Below are 22,500 nucleotides of genomic sequence, written 5' to 3' on the forward strand. Positions count from 1 at the left end.
TACCGCTCATCAACTCAGAGCAAAGACCACATCAACACATCACAGGTGTCGGACCAAAGTCATCTATGAAGGACACAGATGATCAATAAATCATAGGGATCGGATTATTCATTGCTTGTTTGAATTCCATGCTGTTTGTGGTCAGGCTACAGGCACCACTGTCACTGACACTGTAAATCAATAATGCAGAGGGATTACACTGTCATTTGTTTGAAGTCAGTCTCATTTGGGATTATCAGGGAAAGAGAACATAGAACATAAGACAAAGGCTGTAGCAGGACTCAAAGCCACAATACCATCAGCTCACAGCACACATCCCAAACTATAGAATCTCATCCGTTAAGAGCCAGCTTCACTGTATTGCATTCTTTACAAATCATTTTGTAGCATAGAAAATATTCTCACACATTTTCACTTCAGCAGTTTTCGCTCTTTATGCCTGTGTGGTTAGGATGTCAGTTAAGAAGAACTGGAAAAAGTGCAAAAAGGCACGTCCATCTCTGTGGGCACAAACTGTGCCATTGTGTTAATCTGGCAAGAAACCTTAAAATACATCCTGGGTGGGATGTGAAATGTGTCCCCAAATTACAAAACACCACGGGAAAGAGAAAGATGTCGGCGCATGAGAGGGCTGAGAGGAACAAACAATGTCATGCAGCTAGAATACAAATATACTGTATGTCAGAAATTGATTGTCGGGATACTCTCATTGGGGAAACAAGTAAGACAAGTTGTTTACTGTCAATGTAAACGGACACATCTGAGAGGAACTGATGTGCGTGGCAATCTGTGTTTTGGTGATGGAAAACAAAACGTCAGATTTTAGTGACATTTTAATTTCCACTGTAGATGTAATAAAGCTAAATCACACTTGGCACCCCATGGAAATAACACTGTCAGACCGCCCTTGACTCATGCCAAACTCTTCTTCTCTTTTTTATTTCCTGTCAAATGTGAAAAACACAATAATGTCCAAAAAGGAGGTCTTTACACAACCTCTGAAAACTCTGTGGTGTGTGTGGCAATAGAAGAATTAGTAAATGTAATCAGTGAGAGGGACGCACACACATGCTAAATTAAGAATTTCATGACATGAATTCATTGATGCATAAAGAGAAAGAGAGAGAAAAAGACAGACATAGAATGCATGAATGCAGAAGTCCTTCACAACTCAATGGGCACGCCGTCGCTCCAGGAAGGGGATGAGTCTGTGTCAGGGTGGGTATTGGTGTGTCTGCATAGGCGCGTCACTACACTTATGAGAGAGAGGAAGCTGTTTCTTCTTCTACTTCAATCATTGGTTGACATGTAACAAGTACATAACAGCTCCTCCATGGCCAAAACAAGATCCCTGGAATAGCTCTCACACATCCTGTGGGGAACAGATTTTTGTCTCTTGCCACAGTCTCTCTCTCTCGCGCGCGCACGCACGCACGCACGCACACGCACACGCACGCACGCACGCACACACACACACACACACACACACACACACACACACACACACACACACACACACACACACACACACACACACACACACACACACACACACACACACACACACACACACACACACACACACACACACACACAGTACACAGACCAGTTCATCCTCCACTTGATTAACTTAGTCCTGTGAAGGAGCTGCTATCAGTCTTAATATTAGTCTAGAAAATAGGCTAGCTCAGTCCCACAGAGGCTGTGTAGGCTGTACTGTATATACATGTGTGTGTGTTTTCATCATTGTGACAATGAGCCAGGCAGTGAGCAGTGTTTCATGAACAGTGTGTGCAAAAGTGCCTGCTATTTTTTTTTTTTTTGGTTCAACCCAGGGTGGTTTTAGGTGAGTTGCTGAAAAACTGCCAGTCTCCATGAGCAAAACAGTCCATCTGTAACTGATTGGGAAACGGAGACAAATAGGGATGGCATGTTTACGTCTACCTGAGAAAATATACATCATGTACACACAATGTTGCAACAAATATAGGAAAGTGAAGGCAGTTTCGCAGGCCTCCAAAACGATCATGTATTTTATGTTTCACATTAGAGATTAGGGCTTTCATTTAGTTAACTGGTTAAAAAGGGTTATATTTAAAGTGGGCAGTACAATTATTAAAATTTAAGATTCACAAAAATTTTATATTTAATATCTCAAGGCGGACACATTCCTTCCAGCAAAGAGCAGATAGTTATGTACATCCAGTAACTTATAAGCATGGAGACTCTTTAGTATCACACTGGGATTTTTGATCAGATAAACAGTATATATCTGGATGTTTGGACTGTTTGTACCTATTCACAAGCATGAAATCTGAACTTGGCAAATTGGGCCAGTTCCCCCGGGAATCCAGCTGTGTGGTTCTAAAACATCGCTGAATACACAGACGGCGCTCTGGTCTCTGGCTAAGAGGCTAACATCCCAGCGGAAGGGATCAACTGGCATGCGCAAGATACGCTTAACTTAGTGCACCCCAATTAGCGACTTATTTTTTCAAATCCAGCCAGTTTAAAATATGCACCGGACAGTCACAAATTGTGAGGGAGAACACTTGTTTTCCAAAAAAACAAAACAAACTAACGACCAAGATGTCTCTCCAATGTTTGGGCATCTTGTTCTGTGGCAATTAAATCACATGTGGTCAGTGCTCTGGATTTTAATAACATGGTTTTACCCAGAATCCTGTGAGGAAGAAATATTTGGTGTAAGGAAACAGCTCACACCGTGGGTTTGTGTCTAGTTTAATGACAAGCAAAAGTCAGGTTTTATGCTTGTATGTACTTTGCTGATCAACATGTTGGTTTGAGTGACAGCTTGATGACAACAGAGGAGGTGCACTGATGGCTTTGGATGGAAATGTACCACAAAATGCAGCCATTACTAAGGGGGGGGGTCTCTGCGCTCTTAATCCATGCTGCCAGTTTGTGGTCTGGGACACTAGAAATCAGGTCATTTCTCACCACTAAGAACTAACTTATTGGTGTACTGTGCTTTAGTGTTATTGCTGCTTCTAGATGCCAGGTTTCAGAAATGTGGGGACAAGAGTGCCCTAATAATGTACTCCTTAAATCTCATCTATGCACGTGTGTCCTGTTCTGAGACAGATTGGGCTATCTATCTTATCTTAGAGTATCTCTTACACTCTGTACAACCATCGGTCAAAGCCTACCAGGTTGGAAATGAATTTACTGGCACTGCAGCTGTTGCTACCTATACTTTAAAGCATTAATTCACAGGCACAAGCAATAATTTCATCTGACTTTCTAATGATTCAGTAAAGGATCAGTAAAAGGCTTGAAATCTTGATAAAACTATAGTGCTGTCAATTATTTGAATGCAAATTAAAAAAAAAAAGAAGCAAAACACATACTGAGCAAACAGAGAGTAGGCAATCAACACCTTTGCCCCGCTTTGTCTTATCATTATCTGCTACATCTTATGTAGATTACTTGCTATAAACACAGTAGGAGCCCTTCTTAAATACTGCTATGACCAAATGTATTATTACTTATGTATGTATTATGTATTAAACATACTGACATTTCTAATTTGAAACTGGATCCCAAACAGCAGCGTACATTTCATACACAGATAACAAATCTGAATACTTCATTAAAGTTCAACAACAAGCATTCCCTGTGACTTCTTTATAGATATGGTCTTTGAATACATCTTCACCCACCAGAAAGAAACAGCAATATGGTCTCACAATGCAGGTAATATCATGGAAAATGAATTTGTGTAACTGCACAAATAATTCTACACGACATTTCCCTTAAAAGTTACTGATTCTGTTTAATTAGATTTTCAGCACTATATTTCTCCATTATGTTTATGCATGTCATAAAAAAAAGTACACCCCATAGTCTTTATTGCTTAAGCCACTGAGCTGGTAGAACACGAGATGAGTGGCACACGTTAACCTCTACTTCAGATCCCTACATTTACAGATTGCCTTTATCTGGTTAGAGCTTTACCTGTAATTGCATCCTCATTTGGACTCTATAAAAAGAAAACTACAGGGAGCCATGGTAACCACATGACAACGTCACACCACAGTCCTGGGCTGTTGGGTCAGCTAACATCACACACGCACTCATACATACAGAACAAAATGCGATGAGCGGACCTTGACAGGGGAACATGACATGCTGTGTCAGCACTAGTGGTAAACACACTGACACACAAATGCAACAACCTGACAAGCTGAGTGGTGTTTGCTCTGAGATGCTCATCGCTTCTCATTGTGCTCAGGCTGCTTTTGCTGACTGCGGGGCAGCTCACACACACACACACACACACACACACACACACACACACACACACACACACACACACACACACACACACACACACACACACACACACACACACACACACACACACACACACACACACACACACACACACACACACACACACACACACACACAGTGACTGACAGCGAGCTGACATCTGGTCTTCAATAACAATAGCAACTCCAGAAATAACCACTTGCTCATGGCATAATAATCCATGTTGCATGGATGATTTACACAGTATTGTTACAAATGATATGTACTGCATGTGTGTGCGTTTGTGTGCACATTTACAGAGATTCTGTTCATCTGTCTGGTAAATAAAAGCCTATGTAGCATCAAACATTTAATAGAACCATCACTTAACAGAGTGCCTCCTATAAAACTGGCTTCCTCTTCGTGTATGCGTGGCTGAAAACTTTAACAATATCCATATTTGCCCCCATTAGACAAACTTAAATGGCTATTGTCTTGTCTGGTCGAAGTGTAAGTAAGACAAGGCACTGTACCGCCGTGGGGATTCAAATCCCAGGGGGAGCCTTCCCTGCTCAGTGTTCACTTTGGCTAACATCATTATAGCGTTGTTGTATGCTCACTGTCCCTGAACAGCTGGCACTGGCTTCCACTCTGTTTCACTTTCAAATGAACACTACAAGTGCAATGTGACCAACACGTTAATTAGCTGTATCAATTAGAATAAAGTTTAACATCCTCACAGAGTCTAACGACTTAGAGAAGTTCTCTTCATCCATTTGTGTGGCTCATGCTGCATTGGCAAAACTACAGACCAAAAAGCAATGGAGGTACGTACGCACTGTGACACCATCAAGTTCAAAGTGTCTGTACTGAGAAGTGACAAAAGGGCAGATATGCTTTTCAGAAACTTGCACATCAAATATAATGCACATAAAAACAAACAGCATAATCTGAAAGCGTCAAAAGACAGCACGCCCCCTTTTTTTAAATCTCTGAATGACACAAAAGTACACATAAAACATTGAGTACTTTTGAGGTATGACAACATGTTCAATTGATGACAGCTGTAAAAGACAATTGACTGGCCCACAGCACTGGGTCATTAAGGAAATTGTTAGCATTGTAAAAAACTTTTTCCCTGCTTATTGTGGCCTGGTAAGGCTCAGTGGGACTTTGCTTGGTATAGGACCTTTGTCAGTGGCCGCAGAACAAAATCTATTAGCAAGCGATTGGATTAGCCTTCAGAGCCATAAATCAAACATAATGCCTGAGTCTAATCCGAAATTAGGTGCTCCTTGTTGTTTTTATCTTCTAAACCACTAACTATAATTTGCTAATTGGTCCGTCTTCCTGCTACCTCAATTCTCAGTGGATGTGGTCCCCACTAATAAAATTGAACTTGATAAAACTTGAAATTGATTTAGGCAGGGTTCTCTAAGGCTGTATCGCAGTGGCGTCCCTGCTGCTGGTAAGATAGGTCGTAAAGTTTCCACCTTATTTACACTGAAAATAACGAATAGGCTATCTTTACACCATGCTGGAAAATCCACAAGCCACTGATTGATTTTCCCATTTTGGTCAGGGTCTGCAACATGATAAAGAGCCCTTTATATGATAAAGGGTAAAAAAAAAGTGCCTGGGTGCATGTATTCCTGCTATTTGGTATTTCCAAAAGAGGTGGAAACATCACATATTTTCTAGAAGAGGGATTAGATACCATGCTAAAACAAGAAATACGAATCACTGCTCCCTGTAGGTAATGAATACAATATGTAGAATACTGTTTTGTATGGCTTGCTTGTAGTCACATTTGCAGACAGAGCCATTATGACTTCAACTGTCAGCATAAGCTGCCGCTGGATGCTATTTTGATAAACATGGAAGCAGGCGCTCCCACTCAGCCGTCTTTGTGTGTTGCAGCATACACAGAAAAAGTATTCACACCAATCTGAATATACAGCCTCCAGTTAAATCCTCCTCCGGACGACAGAGCCACACTGAAAGACTTCATGTAAATCTCCTCGTTGTCATTTGAATGAAATGAAAAGAGGGAATAAAAGACAGCTCTGACTGACAGACTGAGAGAGGCGGAGAGGAAGCAGGAGGACAGGAAACAAGACCTTTGCCCAATGGAAACAAGAGAGGAGTGACGGCAGGGTGAGGGTAGGAGGAGAGGTGAGAGCAAGATAAAAACAGACGCTGGAGAGGGTTAGAAGAGAGGAAATGAAAGACGCAGGAATAAGAAAATATGGGAGAATGAGAGAGGAGAGGAGAGGAGAGGAGAGGAGAGGAGAGGGGGAAATATGGAAAGCAGAGAACTGGATTTGGTGAAGGAGGAGAAGAGATGAGAAGGGAGGTGAGGAGTGGAGAGAGGAGAAGGGACTGAGAAAAGCTCCCAGATGTTTCTCAATGCAGCTAATCTGCATCCTAATAAGTGAGCAGGAAACTAATCAACTCATACAGTTCTGCCTGTCAGTCTCTCTCTTCATCTCTTTCCCACAAACACACACAAACACACACTTTGAGATGCTCATGCAGAGATACCCCCCTCCCTCCCCCCTTTCTCCTCTCCATCAGCCATAATTTTATCCATCTTTCTAATTTTGGAGTTTATGATTTCTCCCATTTCCTCCTTCCTCAGCAGTAATCATCCATCCATCTGTCCACCCTGCAACCACTGTGTGCTTCACTGTCTCTCACAGCTTAAAGTGGGACCACTTTGCTTTGTGTAAGACTTAAGAGTCACGCTTGTTCTAACTGTGCTCCTCAAAAATCCCAAATAATATAATGTATATATGTAACTGTGTTAAATGATTGGGTACAACGATCCAAAACTTTGGACAGGGTGGAAAACCAACCCAGACCTTTTGTGCAAGAAGGAATTTCCAAAAGAGACAATTCACATCCAATTATCTAAAATGTGCCCAACACTGGCAGCCCGAATAATGATCAATTAATGATCAGTGGTGTTTAAAAAAAAAAAAATGTCTCTGCAATTTACAATTTTCTCATTTTTAGTTTTTTTGGTTTGGTTTCTGTCTGTATTTATATGTGAACCTAAATAAACCTAAACAAATGTTGAGCTGTGAATCAGTCATTGCATTGCCGGTGACGCAACAGAGGACACCGGACCCTGCGCAGGTTTTGGGTCTCGCATTGATAACGGGAAAACAGGGAAATTCCTTATAAGTAGGGCTACATGATATGGTAAAAAAAAAATCATAGTGAGATTACTTTGACAGATATTACAACTTCTATATGAATCACGATTAGTGGGAATGATCCTTTCATTGCATAAAATTTTCACTGAAGAAACTATTAAAATCATGACGGTGTGGCAGTTGCTGAGGGCTGAGACCAGGCCATCTCTGCAGCACTACAGCACATCATTATAATGCTGAACAAAAGGAAACATGTCAGTACTGCTCCATCATAGTTGCAGAAACGAAAGACTATCTGCAACATCAAGTTCATAACACACCTGAGCCCATGCAAAGTTTGCAATAACACTACCATTTGCCAAGAATACTCTCAGGGGGTAAAACTGAAGTGTAACTATACACTAAATAACATTCAACCAACCACTTTGAAAAGAACCTTCCTTGAAGGAGTGTCAAAACAAAATGACATACAGGCTTGATATGCTTTTTTCTCAGCTTTCAAGGATATATATAAATATATATATTGTTTACAGAATGGCATCCTAGCTGCCAAATCTTCTGTTGGTCTGCAGCTACATTCAAAAAACCCTCCAGCCTGCTCCTAAATAATATATGCTCCTATGGCAACAGAGGTAAGGGTCTTGATGGAAGTGCTTGTGAGTGAACTATTGCATGTTGGGTGCACGGGAGGATAAGATGTCAGACCAGTACAGGTTCAGGTCATCTCAGTGTGAGGAGCCCAGCAAGAGTCCATGCCTCTGGCAGGCAGAGAGGCAAGGCTGCTGTCTGAGGCTAGCCTGTGATGGATTTAAACCGGGAAGTCCGTAGGCATCATGGGACCTTACCTTTCACTCACAAACTGCACACACACGCTCACACACAGCAAGCCCGACACAAAGTCAATCCTTCAGCGGGTGTTGTTCAATAATGCTCAGGGGAGGGTTGAGGGATGTCATCTTGAGAAAATAGGATTCCATCTTACAGAACGGAGGACTGGATCAGGCTGTCTACAAAAACACATCACTCGCTGACATAATGTGTCACGTCTCAATATGAAGATCGCACACTCAGTCTCACTTATTATATCGTAACGCTATCAGCTATGCTATCAGAGACGCCTGAAAAGAATGGTAAATGAACAATTTACCCTCCGGGGGGTTTAACTGGAAGTGCGAGGGTATTAAGCTGAATCTGAGCTCACGTTCACTCGGGAGAGGAATGAAATGTCGACAGGGTGTAACACTTGACAGATACATTTTTATTTTGGTTGCTTGTTGTTTACTCGCTAGTCTGTAGTCAGCTATGTAGAAAATGCAACACTCAAAATGTGTGAAATATTTACAACCAAAAATTTAATAACTGAAGTCAAATAAAGAGGAGAAGGGGGGGAACTGACAGTTGTTGCATCAACGGGGGAAAAACAGGCGTTTTGGGGTGGGTGTATCTGTTTGTGTTTTGTTTGATGTGCTGCAGTGAGACAAGACATGGATAACGAACAGCAGTGTTTAGAGAGGCGGCATGAAAGGAATTCATGTTACAGCAGGAAGAAGGGGGACGAGTCAAGGTCACACGCAAAAATGCTGTACATACAGAGGCTAACTGAAATTACACCTTTTACAATATTTTCTTTATTAACCTATAAAATAATCGATTTTTTTTCTTGCCATTTTCCCCGAAACACAGGCGTTGTTAATTGTACCCCAGTGCATGTTGCTGTTGAGCCCACCATGCCCGGAGAGAATCTAGACTACAGTGAGCCTCCACTGATACCTAACCAAATACAGTTGCACCCCAGTCCACATAAAAACACTACAGGACGGGCTATATTTGGAATATGGATGGTCTAGAGATGAAGGTCTAATCAGCCAGTAACCAAGAACACCTCTGATGGCGTATAGGGCCTTTAAACTCTTGTATTTGTGGTCTACATACTACAGCTACATAGTTGTCCACTCATGGCAATAATGACAAACTGCTCGTTACTCACATCCCACAACTTCACAAAAAAGTTTTGATATCTGACTAACAAGCTCTATGCTGCTGACAGCTCTGCACACCGGCTGCTTAGCTAATGCTAACTGCAGACAAACTGGATGAGTATGTTCCCAGTTCCTGCAGGTCACAATTCAGAGCTTTTAAAGGTGACAAGCTTAAAACAATGACATGATGTGCTTTAAACTGGAACATTCTGACTACTGCTCCCTAACCACCAGCTGTCAGTTATTTACACAAACGAGTCAGCTCGTTGGGGTTTGAGGGTGAGCTGAGGTGATGACGTAGATTGTTAGAAAGAGACTCACCAGCCTGTTGGTATGTTTGGACATCTATAAAACACAATCCATGCTCTCAATTTTCAAATATAATAAAAAAAAGTTAATTTTCTTGACAAAAATATGTTTGTCCAATCTTGATGTTCTTGACAATCTTGACATCATGCAAGGGGAAGATTGTACACATTTAAAACTGCGCTCTTTTGATCCAAAAACAATAAAATCTTTAAATACTGGTATGGTCTTCTGACCACAACAGTAAAATGAAGTGAGCCACGGACTTCTTCTGGAAATCACTGGCTCCTAGACGACGCCCCTGCATTGACCTCAACCTAGAGATCAAAACTAATATCCCACAAATACTGACATTCAAGGCAGGACAAAGGGCATCATGAATGACATTTAGCTCCTCTTCCAGTACTCTGTTGACTCTGCAACTTGAAGTTAAGTGGTTCTATGTCGTGTCCTGCTAGTAATCTAACCTTGCCATGAAACCACATAGCTGCTCCACATAGAAATAACTTAAACATTGTTGAGAGAGCTCCTGAAACGACCTTGAGTGTGCTTCAAATGGTGCTGTAATCAACAGACCAACCAGAGGACGTTATTGTGTCATTTTTTCAGGGTGAAGCAACCAATCCTTGTCTAACTCTCCAACCCCATCATTAAAAGCATTGTAGCATCATCCATCCAAGTTCGGCATGGCTCTGCCTCTTCCCATTCCATTGCCAGGCTGCAGCGTGGCATTCAAGTGAGTCAACTGCTTGTTGCCCGACATCAAAGACTTGTATGAGAGGTATCTTACTGTTTGACATCCTTCCGTGATGGATACTTCCTGTGCATCAGTCTACATGATGCACACAAAAACAATCCTGGACTACATGCTACTAGAATCCACATGAAATAAAAACTGACTGACTGTACCAGTCTTCTTCCAACTGGACATTAAGCTCAGTGCCAAATAGGACTTCATTATAGTGTCAGATGCTTGTGATTTTGGTTTTGTATTATGAATCAATTATTATTGTGTCCTTGAGGTATTGTGAGTATTTGCTACTGCTACAAACTATTTATTTGAGTGTAGGCTCGGAATGTCTTTATTCTTAGTCTTCTGTTTAACAGTGACAGGTCTGCATTACAGCAGAGAGAATGTAGAGCAGACGTGGGCTGTGTATCTCAGGCAGTATGTATTTGTCATATCTGTACTGTACTGTATATATGTACTTGGAAAGTAATATGGATCATGACACATAATGTGTAAGTACTCAGTGTGCGTATTGTACTGGTGTGCGCTTACATGGACATGGTAATGATTTGTGTGTGCGTTTCTTGTGTGTGTGTGATTCTGAAAGCAGAGGAGCAGTTGTAGCCCCTCCCTTTCAAAAAAAGACAAAACAACAACTGTTCGCCAACTGTGCTGAAACAGAAAGGGATGAACAACGCTCCTTTTCCTACTAATGAGCAGAGCAGAGTGACGGATTAAACTATGCAAAGGCTCACCCTAGAGTGGAACTATTTTTGCTTTCTTTAAATGTCACTAGGTACTATCGCTGTATCAACATTTTGACTTCAAAAGAGCACATCTTGATAGTAACTCAAATGCTGTTACAATAAAAAAAATGAAAGAAATAAAATCTATTAACTGAGAGAAAAAAGGCAGTGAGCCAAAAATATGAAAACTATTTCTGAGCATCGCACACAGATATTGAAGCTACAGTTGCTTCTAGTCAGACATCATTTGTGAATACCGGGTTTAAAGAGTGACTGAAATACAGCATACACACAGTGTGTGCTACTTCTTTACATTTAGTGAACATCTAGTTGTCTTCTTTGCATAGACAGAGTAAAGGTTATTTTTTTCTGGCATGTCTGACACCTTTATCAGGCAGTCAAGAGTGGAAAGTGACAGGTTACATGGGGAGAGAGGGAGGGGGCTTTGCCAGTCTGGCTTTGAATCTAGCAGGATTTCAGGACTACATGGTGTGCGCCACAGACATTTGTGTTGAGTAGCTTCGCTATGCCCCCACCTATGTAGCTATAACTTCACTACCAGTTAAGCTCTTGTTTTAATTTAAACTTTTGTCCTGAGGAAAACCAGGTATGGAATCAGTTTTTTTTTTTAAACCAAAATTAGGAGGATTTTATCACAGCACAATCATAACATGGAACCCCAGGAACAGCACACAGTCCATAAAAACAGTCAATGAGAAACCAGACTCACTGTAAACTGAAACAAGGTTCGCAGTGTCTACCTCTTAATGGAAACAATATGTGCCATTTCCAACAAGTAAAACATGAACACTTTCAAGTTGTCGCCCATTATACTGCTTCCACTCTTGTGTTATTGATGGGGCATTATCAATAGTGTCAACTAGTCAAGGAGCAGTGTGCCTTACAGTATACATTTGTTGAAAATAACACACAAGCTTATAGTGGAGAACCAGGGAAAGAAGACTGAGACAGAATTCAAAATCACCTTTTGGTAGAAAGTGCATCCGCTACAGCAGTCTTGTGCGGACAGTGGCCATTTTAATTTAGGTTGAAATAGAACAAAAAGCTCAGACAAGATCCCCAACTGCGTAGCTTGAGGCTAAAAATCCAAATAATATGACAGGTAATAGGCACAAGCATCTGGCTTCTCTGTCTGGGGAAAGAGCTACTCATGTTCAGTGATTCTAATTTGTCTAGAAGAAGCAGAAGAAGAAGAAGAAGAAGAAGAAGAAGATATACTTTATTGATCCCCTGGGGGAAATGATTCTTTTCACTCTTTATTTTTATTTAGAAGGCTGTAATAGTACAAATAGAGTACAACATTAAAATATTTAAGTTCTATTTCTCTGTATGTCATTTTGAAAGGATTTCTTGGAAAGACAGAAAAAGACAAAATGGTGCCTTTCTGTTTTTTTCATGTGGCCCCTCCAATAAACTGGTTTAGGTATATGGAGAGGAGAGAAGGACAGAGCATATTGGACAAATCAGTTACTTACCCATCACTTTGACGAAGTAGGCATCGGCTTCAAAATTGTTCTTCAAAGCATGGATGATCAAGTCTTTTTTGCCCTCTTTTTGGCTTAGAACCAGCATGTCTAATATACCCTGCAAAAGAAGACAAGGCATATAGATAAGGGACAATGGAAGCATGGTGCGTGTGTCTTCTGATGTACATTTTTATCCTTCTAACTTACTGGGCGACTGATCCAGCATTATCTTATCATCTCTATTCTTCCCACTTTCTCTTCCCCTCACTATGTCTCTCCTTCCCATTTATAAATTCTCTCTCAAGTGAGAGAGCGACAGAAAGAGAGTGTTGAATTTAAGGCCACATTAGCAGTAGTAATTCATTCTGATAAGACAAGCACATACAGTATATTGCAATGCAGCTACTGTACTATATGCAGTCTGTCGTCATGAGTGGGAGTGGGAGTGCGTGCAGGAATATGTGATCAGAACAAAAAGAAGGATTTTGACAAAGTACGACTGAGAAGCTTGTAAGTTTTGTAGAATGTAAGGATGCATACTTTTTTCCATCATCATTGTCACCATGGATAGAAATCCAGGTAGAAATAAGTGAAAATGACTTTCAGTGCAAAAATAGCACAATGTATAAAGGGTGTACAACAACAATAGTAGAGCATACGAAGAAAATAAATAATTGGGCTTTATCATGTAAATATGAAGCTGGGATAGGAGGACTAAAGCACACAAGCTACTTGTATGTGATTTAAACGGCATCACTGATTATAAACAAGCACTAAACTGAACACGACATTGTCCTGTCCTCAGTCCAATTCTGGAATATTACTTCTGAGCATGAAAGGAAAACCATAAACTTGAAACATTTTGTTGACGTCAGTGTTGAAAAAAGCTTTTCACATAATCCATTTTTCTGTATTAGAGAAATCAAATATTCTGGGCTCTGAGATTTATTCATCTTTCTTCTCCATTTGGCTTCAAGTTCTTTAATGCTGTAGAAATTCTCAGAAAGTGATGTCATTCCAATGCCGTATCTAACTATCTTATACCAGTATCATTGTAGACGTTAGTGGATTACTTGGATAGATGAAAGGAGGACATTTAGAGGAGAGACAGATGTAGTAGAACGTGTGGAGGAAGGAAAGGAAAAAGAATTAGAGAAAGGATGGCACTGTATGTTCTATGTAAGTCTTAAACAACAACTTAACACAAACTACTCACGTCCTCATAGATGTCAAAGAACGTTGCCATGACGGCATTTTGGATGGCTCCCAAATCTGATTGGTCCCAGTGGATGTGAAACATTCTTCCTACACTGTGGCAGCTGGCGCTGTTACAGGGTACGTTCTCCAACAGAAAGGCTTGCTGACCACTGGGAGGCAGAGAGAGAGAGAGAGAGAGAGAGAGAGAGAGAGAGAGAGAGAGAGAGAGAGAGAGAGAGAGAGAGAGGAAATGCATAATGCATGTTATCATTTGTATCTTAGATGGTGAAAGTGAAGAATTCTGATAGCTGTCAGACTGCTGATCAGTGTATCAGCTGAATCTTAGAGTGAACGCCGATGCCGACTCCGACTTAGGACGGCACGGGACGCACCGAACCAACTCGAGTCACCGACCTTGCCCAACTGTCCGACGATGGCCGATAATCGGGTTGGTGTGTCCGGGCCTTAAGGCAGGGCTCTGAATCACATAGAATCACTTCAAACAAAGAGCCACAAATAATAAAGTATAGTCAAAAGTAAATAAGACTATTTGTTACAATAAATAGTCCACAATCCATTAACAAAAGTGTCTCTGACTGAACTTTAAATGGTGACCTTGTGGAATTTACTTTTTATAACCAAATGACATTTATTATATTTCCGCTGCCAGTGTAGATAAAAACGGTTCAGCCCATTCTAAGGTAACAACAACACAACGATGCTTATACTATTCTATTATACACTAATGAAAACTTACCTATGAATATTATATTCATGGAGGGCCAATAGATTCTCTTAAATATTTCCTAATGGACCTTTAAATCTACTATTGTCAAACCATAATTAAAGTAGCTCAACCCACACCCTTCTATAACTATCACTATCAGGGTTTTATGCAAAAGGCCGTACTGAAACAGCCCTACTCAACACTCATCAGTGATCTAAAAGCATAGTGACTCTGTGGGGATTGGTTTCTAACTTTATCAGAGTCTTGGTTGTGACCACAAATTCAAATTCTGCAAACATATTTTTGTTGTCAGTTGTCAGTTTTATGGTGGATTTTACATTGTCAAAATAAGAGCTGCCTCAGGCTGGATCCCCAAGCATCTGTGATAGTACAATATCCACAGGCACTGCCCCCTTGCTCTACTGCACATATGTCTACTACTAATCAGGAAATAATTACCTTGTTACACATATAGGAGAACACACAATCTTGCTTGCACACATTTTGTAACAAGACACACAAAATATGTGCTTCTTGTCTACCAACAAGTAAAAAAATAAAATTCTGTTAATAATTTTCTGCTTGATTGGATATACAGCAAACTTATCATTGCTGTGACCACACACCCTGTATTCGGCCTTTTTTGCAGAAGCGGACAAGTGGAGAGTAATTTACGAGAGCTGAAATAAAACACAACTACTCTCTGGGACTCAATCTCACTTTTTCTCTACCTTTCTGTCTGTACTTTGTGTGCTCAGTCTTTGTCACCATCTCCCTTTGATTCTCTTGGGAGATTGAATCCCCCCCTTTCTCTATCTATGTGTCGTTCTGTCTTTGGAGACAGCTCTCTGTACCTGTTCTTAGATCTCCATGGGAGTGGCGACCGGAAAAAAAGAAAAAAAAAAAGAAAAAAAAGATCTGGTCTAAAAATAGACTAATTGTGAAAGCCCACCCTCTCTCAGGAGTTTTTTTCACCTCCACTCCCAATGTAAGTGTCTTGGGAGTGGAGGTGAAGGCAGACCACAAGCTAAGAGCCTGATGGGACATCTGTCATCCAGGATGCTTTAAAACTTGAAAGACCATGTGAGGCAGTGTTGGAAAAAGATAAAATGTGCCTTCCTTGCTGCAAAATATCTACCTGTCACAATGTCAAAAAGATTGCAATGCAAAGAGAGTAATGCTTGATAAAATGTTGACTGATTTTTTACTGTCATTAATACTATGCTGTCATCCATCCTGAAACTGTGATGACTTTGATTGGGTAAAATCCATACTTGTGGAGAAATGAATTGAAGTGATGTATGATCCACAGAGACAGATCAATGTATTGTCTTTACATGTCCCAACCCAACAACGTAGAGACAGAGACAAAAACAGAAAAGAAAATTCATGAAAACTGGGATAGAGATGCCGATAATGTCAAGTCTCTCAAACACACACACATACACCCACACCCATATGTACTATATAAAGCATTGGTTCTGTGTGATATTGAGGTAATAAATGTCAATGTTACACTAAAGCTGTCTTCAACCTAGCAATCCAAGTGGTCAAATTGGAACTTGAAATGTGCTCTGTAAGCCATTTGTTTGTATTGTATTTGTATCACTGCAGTTTTTTCCATAAAGTGTCTAATGGCTGCTTTGATTGCTGTTTTTCGAAAAGTACACAAGCTCTGGCAATCAGCAGCAGGCCCAGTTCATTGGTTCAGCTGAATTTTGGCAGTGCTGGACGGTTTGATGTGAGACCCTGTACTTCAGTGCATCAACCTTTGTGCACCAACACTGGGTTCTCATCGAAAATATTTTTATTGAAATTATGATGCATGGCAGAAGGAAAGCTACACAGAGAAGGCAAAGTTCAACCAAAGTTCTAAAATATTACGAACATTTTTAGCTTGAAATTATTATTTTGATTTATTTTAATAAATAATGTACAAAACAGCAATGGAAATTCAAATTATGAAGTAAGCCTGACTTTACTGGACTGGTCTGACCAAAACTGAATGGTATGTGTCACAGCCAGTACTTGGTGCATTACAGAATATCAATTGTCTTCAGACATCACAATAAATGCCCATAAAAAGATGAATTTAAAACAATAATCAAGCTTTGTATGATTTTTCTATTTTCTGGAAAGCTGATGAAGCTGCACCCAACTCAGGGAGACAAATTCAGTTTTTCTGTGGCAACATTTCAAATGCTCCTTTAAATTTTGTCTGACACATAGCTAGAATCAGCAGCTGGCATTGCAATATGAGCAGCAAGTGCACTCTGCAATATTCTGGTTATTGTACAAGTAGGTATGAGTTACAAATGCTCATTTAGTAGGTGAGGTCTGGATTCAGCTGCCAATATGACAAGCATTTGTATTTAAAACAGTGCAAAGTACGGGAACACACTGGAATTTAATTAATCCTTAAAAGCGGACACATAATGCTTGAGGCACACAGATTAAAATAGCGTCAATTCAGATGAAAACTTTCTCTGCAGACATGCTGCTGTTTCAGGCTGTCTGTCTCTTTATGTGTGCTGGGATGCAGTGAAGGGTGGAGCTGGGGGCTTGTGCTGGATTAACTGTCTTTGGCTTTGAATATATATATACTAGCTGGAGGTTTGGTTAAAGGTCATTCTGTGTAATCAATCAATACAGCATATGCACTAGACCCTTCCTCCCTTCTCATTAGGCTTAAACAGCACAGCACCCACAGAATATGACCGGTTATCACTAAGGACCTGCCACTGCAGCACCTATTGGTCAAAACACACTGCTAATGGTGAGCACTGATTGGCTCACTGGCAGATAATCAGGCTTCCAGCTGCAGGAAATGGTCGCATGGACAGCTCGTGTGAGTGTGTGTGTGCGTGCGTGCAGAGAGAATTGTGACTATTTCAAAGTTTCAGGCTGAACTTTAGGGGGCATTTGATTGTTATTCATCAATGTGTGTGTCCTTTCTGAGATTTTTGTACTTCAAAAGAACCGCTCTCCAGCACCGCAGGGGTGGTGATGGTGGAGATGAACTCAAGGTCATGGGGGGGATTCTCACACACACTCAAGCACACATACCTATAGAGAAAACAAAAACAACTTTCCTTCTCACATCTTTTAGTTTTGTGTTGACTGCTGCAGGTTTCACTGCAAACCACACACACACACACACACACACACACACAAAAACACACATATTCCAAGCCAATCCTAAAGAAGTGCACAATTTAATGGATCAAATTGGCTAAAATAAACCTGATAAAATGCAGAGCCTTTACCTCAACCCCAAACCGAACACTACCGACACATGGATTGGCAAAAAACGTGGATTGGTTAAACAGACGCTGACTAATCTCTTATTGGATCTTTCATCTCAGCTCTCTCTTTCTTGTTAGCACACAAGAAAATAACAAAAGACGAAGTCTGATGACGCGTTAGGATTCCATCACTGTTCATCACTTAAGAGGTTTTTGCCGTCTTTATCCGCAGAGGTCTTGTTTCTTTGATAACTCAAGATCCAGATGTCCAATGAAATTCTTCATCTGCTTAAAATGTAGTAAAAAAAAACAACCTAGATCTGAAAAGTGCTTCAGCAACAATGGATGCACAAAAGGGATATGACGCCATTGACAGACGACCGCTGAAAGGCTTCATTATGCGGAAATCTTATATACCTTTAAGCAACAGTGAGTAAAGTTAATTTTGTAAAACAATTCCTAAATTGGATTAATATTATGATGAAAAACATTTGACTTAAATGTGACTTTAAAAGCAAGAGCAATGTGCAGTTTCAGCCAGTGTCTGCACTAATGTCAGCGTGTGTGTGCCTGGGGGCTTCGATTATTGTATGAACCCGGTGTCAGCACTGATGTGTGTATTTGTGTGTATGTGTGTGTGTGCCCACGGGGAGTCTTCCACTGTTCCGAGCTCTACCCGCCTCCCCTCTAATTGGCCTCCAGAGGGGCAGTCGGCTGGCAGGAGGCTGACCAGCTGATCACGACGACGACCCTTCTCTCCCTCAACCTCAAACACTCCGAGAGGCCACTGCTACCTGTCCACCTTTACCGTTCCCCGTCTATCCATCCATCCATCCTTCCATCTCGCTTTCTCTCTACTCATCTCCCTCAAGCTGAGAGGCTACACTAACCTGCCACTTCTTCCTTGATGTCTCTCTCCTTTCCTTTCTTTCTCACTTCCTCTTATCCAGTCAGCTACTACCCCCCCCACCTCCATCCACCCATCCATCTGCCATTCTTCTGCATCTTCGCCTTTTTGCAAATCAACACCAAGGACTGTTAAAATGCCTTCTAGCCATGTGTTACTGCGGTGTGGGTGCATTTAATAATGCTCTTTACAGTTCTGATGATGGAAGCAAAAGACTCATCTCTCCTTTCCTTGACAAAATGACCTGACGCCCCTCTCTTAACTCCCTGCTCCATCTCTACTTCACAAGCCCTCTGTCTCTTGATGAAAATGTTTCTCAGGTTAGTCAGGCTTTAGACAGTGTTTATTTATCCTATTCAAATTATTACCTTATTTTTCTGTCAAAATGTTTTAGTTCTTTGCTGTATATTCATACTTCTACTATCACAGAAAACTATTTTCTAATGTTTTCACAGGAAAATACATTAAATTACTTAAAGTTTCAGAATCACAATCAGGTTTATTGCCACGTAAGTTTTCACATACGAGGAATTTGCATTGCCACTTTGTTGCATAAAATGACAATCAAGCGTAGAAAAATATAAATAAAGATGAAAAATAGAGACAACAAATAGCTGCTATACACAAATGTAAAGAGTGAGAGGATATGTACAAAATGGCCAGATACTTAATGAATGAGTAAAGACCAAAGAGAGTGTACAGGAATGTGCAAAAAAACGGGAAGTGGTGTGCAAGATTGAAAAAAAAAAAAAAAAAGCCAGCGAAAGTGCATTAATGTAATGCATTTATATAGGGTGGGTTTAAAAGTCTGTTTAACATCTATAGTACTGGCTTTGTGCGAGTATGACATCAGTCATGATTACTGGTCTTATGGTTCCTATGTGAGGCTCTAAACTGTTCTTTGTCAGTAATGTCAGTTAAAAGTCTCAATCTCTAATGCTTTTATAATTTTTTATCTGTATTTTGAGTAGCTTTCAACTCCTCCACTGCTTTTTTCCTTCACCTTTGTGGTAAAAACACAGCATGTACACATAGGAAATAGAAACTTTACATTCACTCTGTTGGATTTAGTTAGCAGTTATAACATTTTAAACACTGACCTTTGGAGTTCACCAATTAAACATGTATAAATTAGCAAAGAAATCAGCAAAAGGTGGGGGGGTGTAAGTGTTCATTTACAATGAACTTAGGCATGGTGATAGTAGATGTGATGACTTATACTAACATCAATGGTTTGAAAACATTGCTTTCATATGACTGTTAATATTTTAACTGTCACTCTCTATTTTACTATATTGTATTTCAAAAGAAATCAGAAAACTGAAAATAAACAGAATTTATTTTTTTCTCATTTTCGCATTGTGGTAATCTTCTTGTGACCCCATAGATCTTGCAAACCCTTGTGGAACTCCCAACCTTCAAGTTGGGAACCCCTGTATTACAAGATTAATTACGTTTCATAATAATTTGATAGTGGATATTTATTGCCAACAATCAATACTTGCTCAAAAAAACTGTAATCACAGAATTTACATTTAAAAGGGAACTTAGGATCATCTGTTGGTCTGGAGGAGCTTTCTAAAGTTTAAGATATTAAGTCTGATTGCATCATTGGGAGTTATTTTCTAAAACTTTATCTCACTTTATCTAATCTCGTCGTGAGACTACAATTTTAAGTGAGAGCTTGTGTGCAGTTTGAAAGAAATGGAAGATTCAACGAAGGATCAATTGGTTTTGGAGTCTGACCCATATTTGGGATCAAAGAGTCAAGATAGCTGCTTCTTCAATTTTGACCATTCTTTTTAAAATTTGACCCTCCCATGTTAAAAACTAAATTAAATTCTAAATCAGTCTCTTTTAACAGTTTAAATAGGACCTTTTAATTAGATGATTACAGTTAATTGTAAGTTTTTTTTAGCAGACATCATAAGGCAGGGGTCTTAAAGGCTACATCAATGTTTAATACTACAAGAAGAAACTAACACCATACTACAGTTTTATACATTTTTATATCTTCATATTATATCATCTTTGTTGTTCAGTCCAACAACGAATGAAGGACGGAAACTCACTGCTCTCTTCTTAACTGTTTTTTTATTTTGGCCAAATGACATACATTTTTAAGAAAATAATTGTTATTTTATTTGAATTTTAAATGACAGGGTAGTTTTAATTGATATGAAACAATTAGGGAAAAAACAGCTTGCAGGCTGGACTACATCATATTTTTAAAATTATACCGCAGGCCAGAGGGAGGGTAAGGGAGCGCCAGAAAGGGCCCCAGGCCGGCAGTTTGAAGGATTTAAAAAATACCCTGTCAACACACACACACATCCACTATGGAAAGCCTCAGTTGGAATGACTCAGACATGTAAAACAGGTCACCAAACTATTGATTGATTGACAGTGAGAGAGAGAGAGACTGTCAGAAATAAAGAGAGAGAGAGAGAGAGAGAGAGAGAGAGAGAGAGAGAGAGAGAGAGAGAGAGAGAGAGAGAGAAATGGAGCGAGAGACGTGGACAAAAGGTAAGTGAAGGGAAGGAGTGGGCAGGTCCACGTAGATGAAATGACAGCGAGACAGTGATATGTTGTCAAGGCCCAGAGACGCGGTGGTTTCTCATTCTGCTAGCCACTGCCGTGATGAACACAGGCAGTGACTCACGGCGACACAATCAAAGTCATAGCACATCCTTTGGTAGTGTCACTCCTCTACACGGTCCGCCTGCTGTCACTCACTCTTTCATCCTCTGCATCTCTCCCTGGCTGTTTCCCTGGCCTTTGTTTCTTTTGTGTTACAAAGTCAGCTTTCTTTTTAGTCTGTTCTTATTTTGTCTTTTTGTTCACAAGATCACAAAACAACAACCTACAAATGAGCTTGTTTCACAGTGATGTAAAACAAGATTTTCATTAGAAAAGAAAATCCTGATGCGCAAAGAAGAAAATCAAAGTATTGCCATCCATTCCCCTTCCATCACTTTCCTTAAGAGCTGAAAAAGGATAAATAATTGCTACCAGCAAATCTACATGTATTTCAATTTATATTAAGGTTAGATTAGTGTTATTAGATTGTCAATAAACCCGACTGGGAAACAGTTAAGACTTGAATAACACTGAACAGTTGAGTAGCTGAGTTGATGGGTGGAAGTGTGAGAAGGATCAATGCTAAAGCATGGGTATGAATTTGGGCATTGGGCTTGAAGTCCCCATCTGTCACTGGGGTACTGCAACCCCCGTGGCCTAAACACTGGCTTTGTGAATGTTTTCATAGGAATTATGTCCCGGAATGAGTGACTGAGCTTCCGATAAAGTAACAGACAGATGTAACACTACATTTAACTATATTCAAACATGGGAATATTAAAAAAAAAGAGGACATGTTTTCAGTTCTGTGGGATTATGATGGATAATCCAGCTTTTCCCTAGATGGACTTGCTTTTTAGGAATCAAGCAAAGAATGCACATTTGGTCAGTCAGATGGTCGGTTCACCACTTTGGTCCAGGCTGAAATATCTCAACCACTATCAGATGGATTTCAATGGAATTCTGTACAAACATTCAAGGACCCCAGGAGAGTGAATTGTAATCATTTTAGTAATCCGTTAACTTTTCTGCCACCAAGTCAAAAGTTTGACCAAACAGACATTTTCCCTTACATCTGGAGGATATCATATGTAGGGTAGGGGTGGGCGACATTGGCAAAAAAATAATATCTCAATCTTTTTGGGCATTTTGGCGATAAC

The 22,500-nt window shown here is 40.2% G+C and overlaps 1 protein-coding gene across 1 annotated transcript in view; it reads right to left on the bottom strand.

Annotated features, from left to right (window-relative positions):
• The window catches only part of itfg1 (integrin alpha FG-GAP repeat containing 1), a 135,177-nt gene that overhangs the window by 38,874 nt on the left and 73,803 nt on the right, over nt 1-22,500 (bottom strand). Inside the window, exons 11-12 of the mRNA XM_051380389.1 lie at nt 13,901-14,051; nt 12,694-12,802 (exon numbers count right to left, since the gene is read on the bottom strand). Of these exons, the coding sequence (XP_051236349.1) occupies nt 12,694-12,802; nt 13,901-14,051 (260 nt within the window). The remainder of the gene's footprint in view (nt 1-12,693; nt 12,803-13,900; nt 14,052-22,500) is intronic.

The sequence above is a fragment of the Dicentrarchus labrax genome, unplaced genomic scaffold, assembly GCF_905237075.1.
Source record: "Dicentrarchus labrax unplaced genomic scaffold, dlabrax2021, whole genome shotgun sequence".
Taxonomy (NCBI): Eukaryota; Metazoa; Chordata; class Actinopteri; family Moronidae; genus Dicentrarchus; species Dicentrarchus labrax.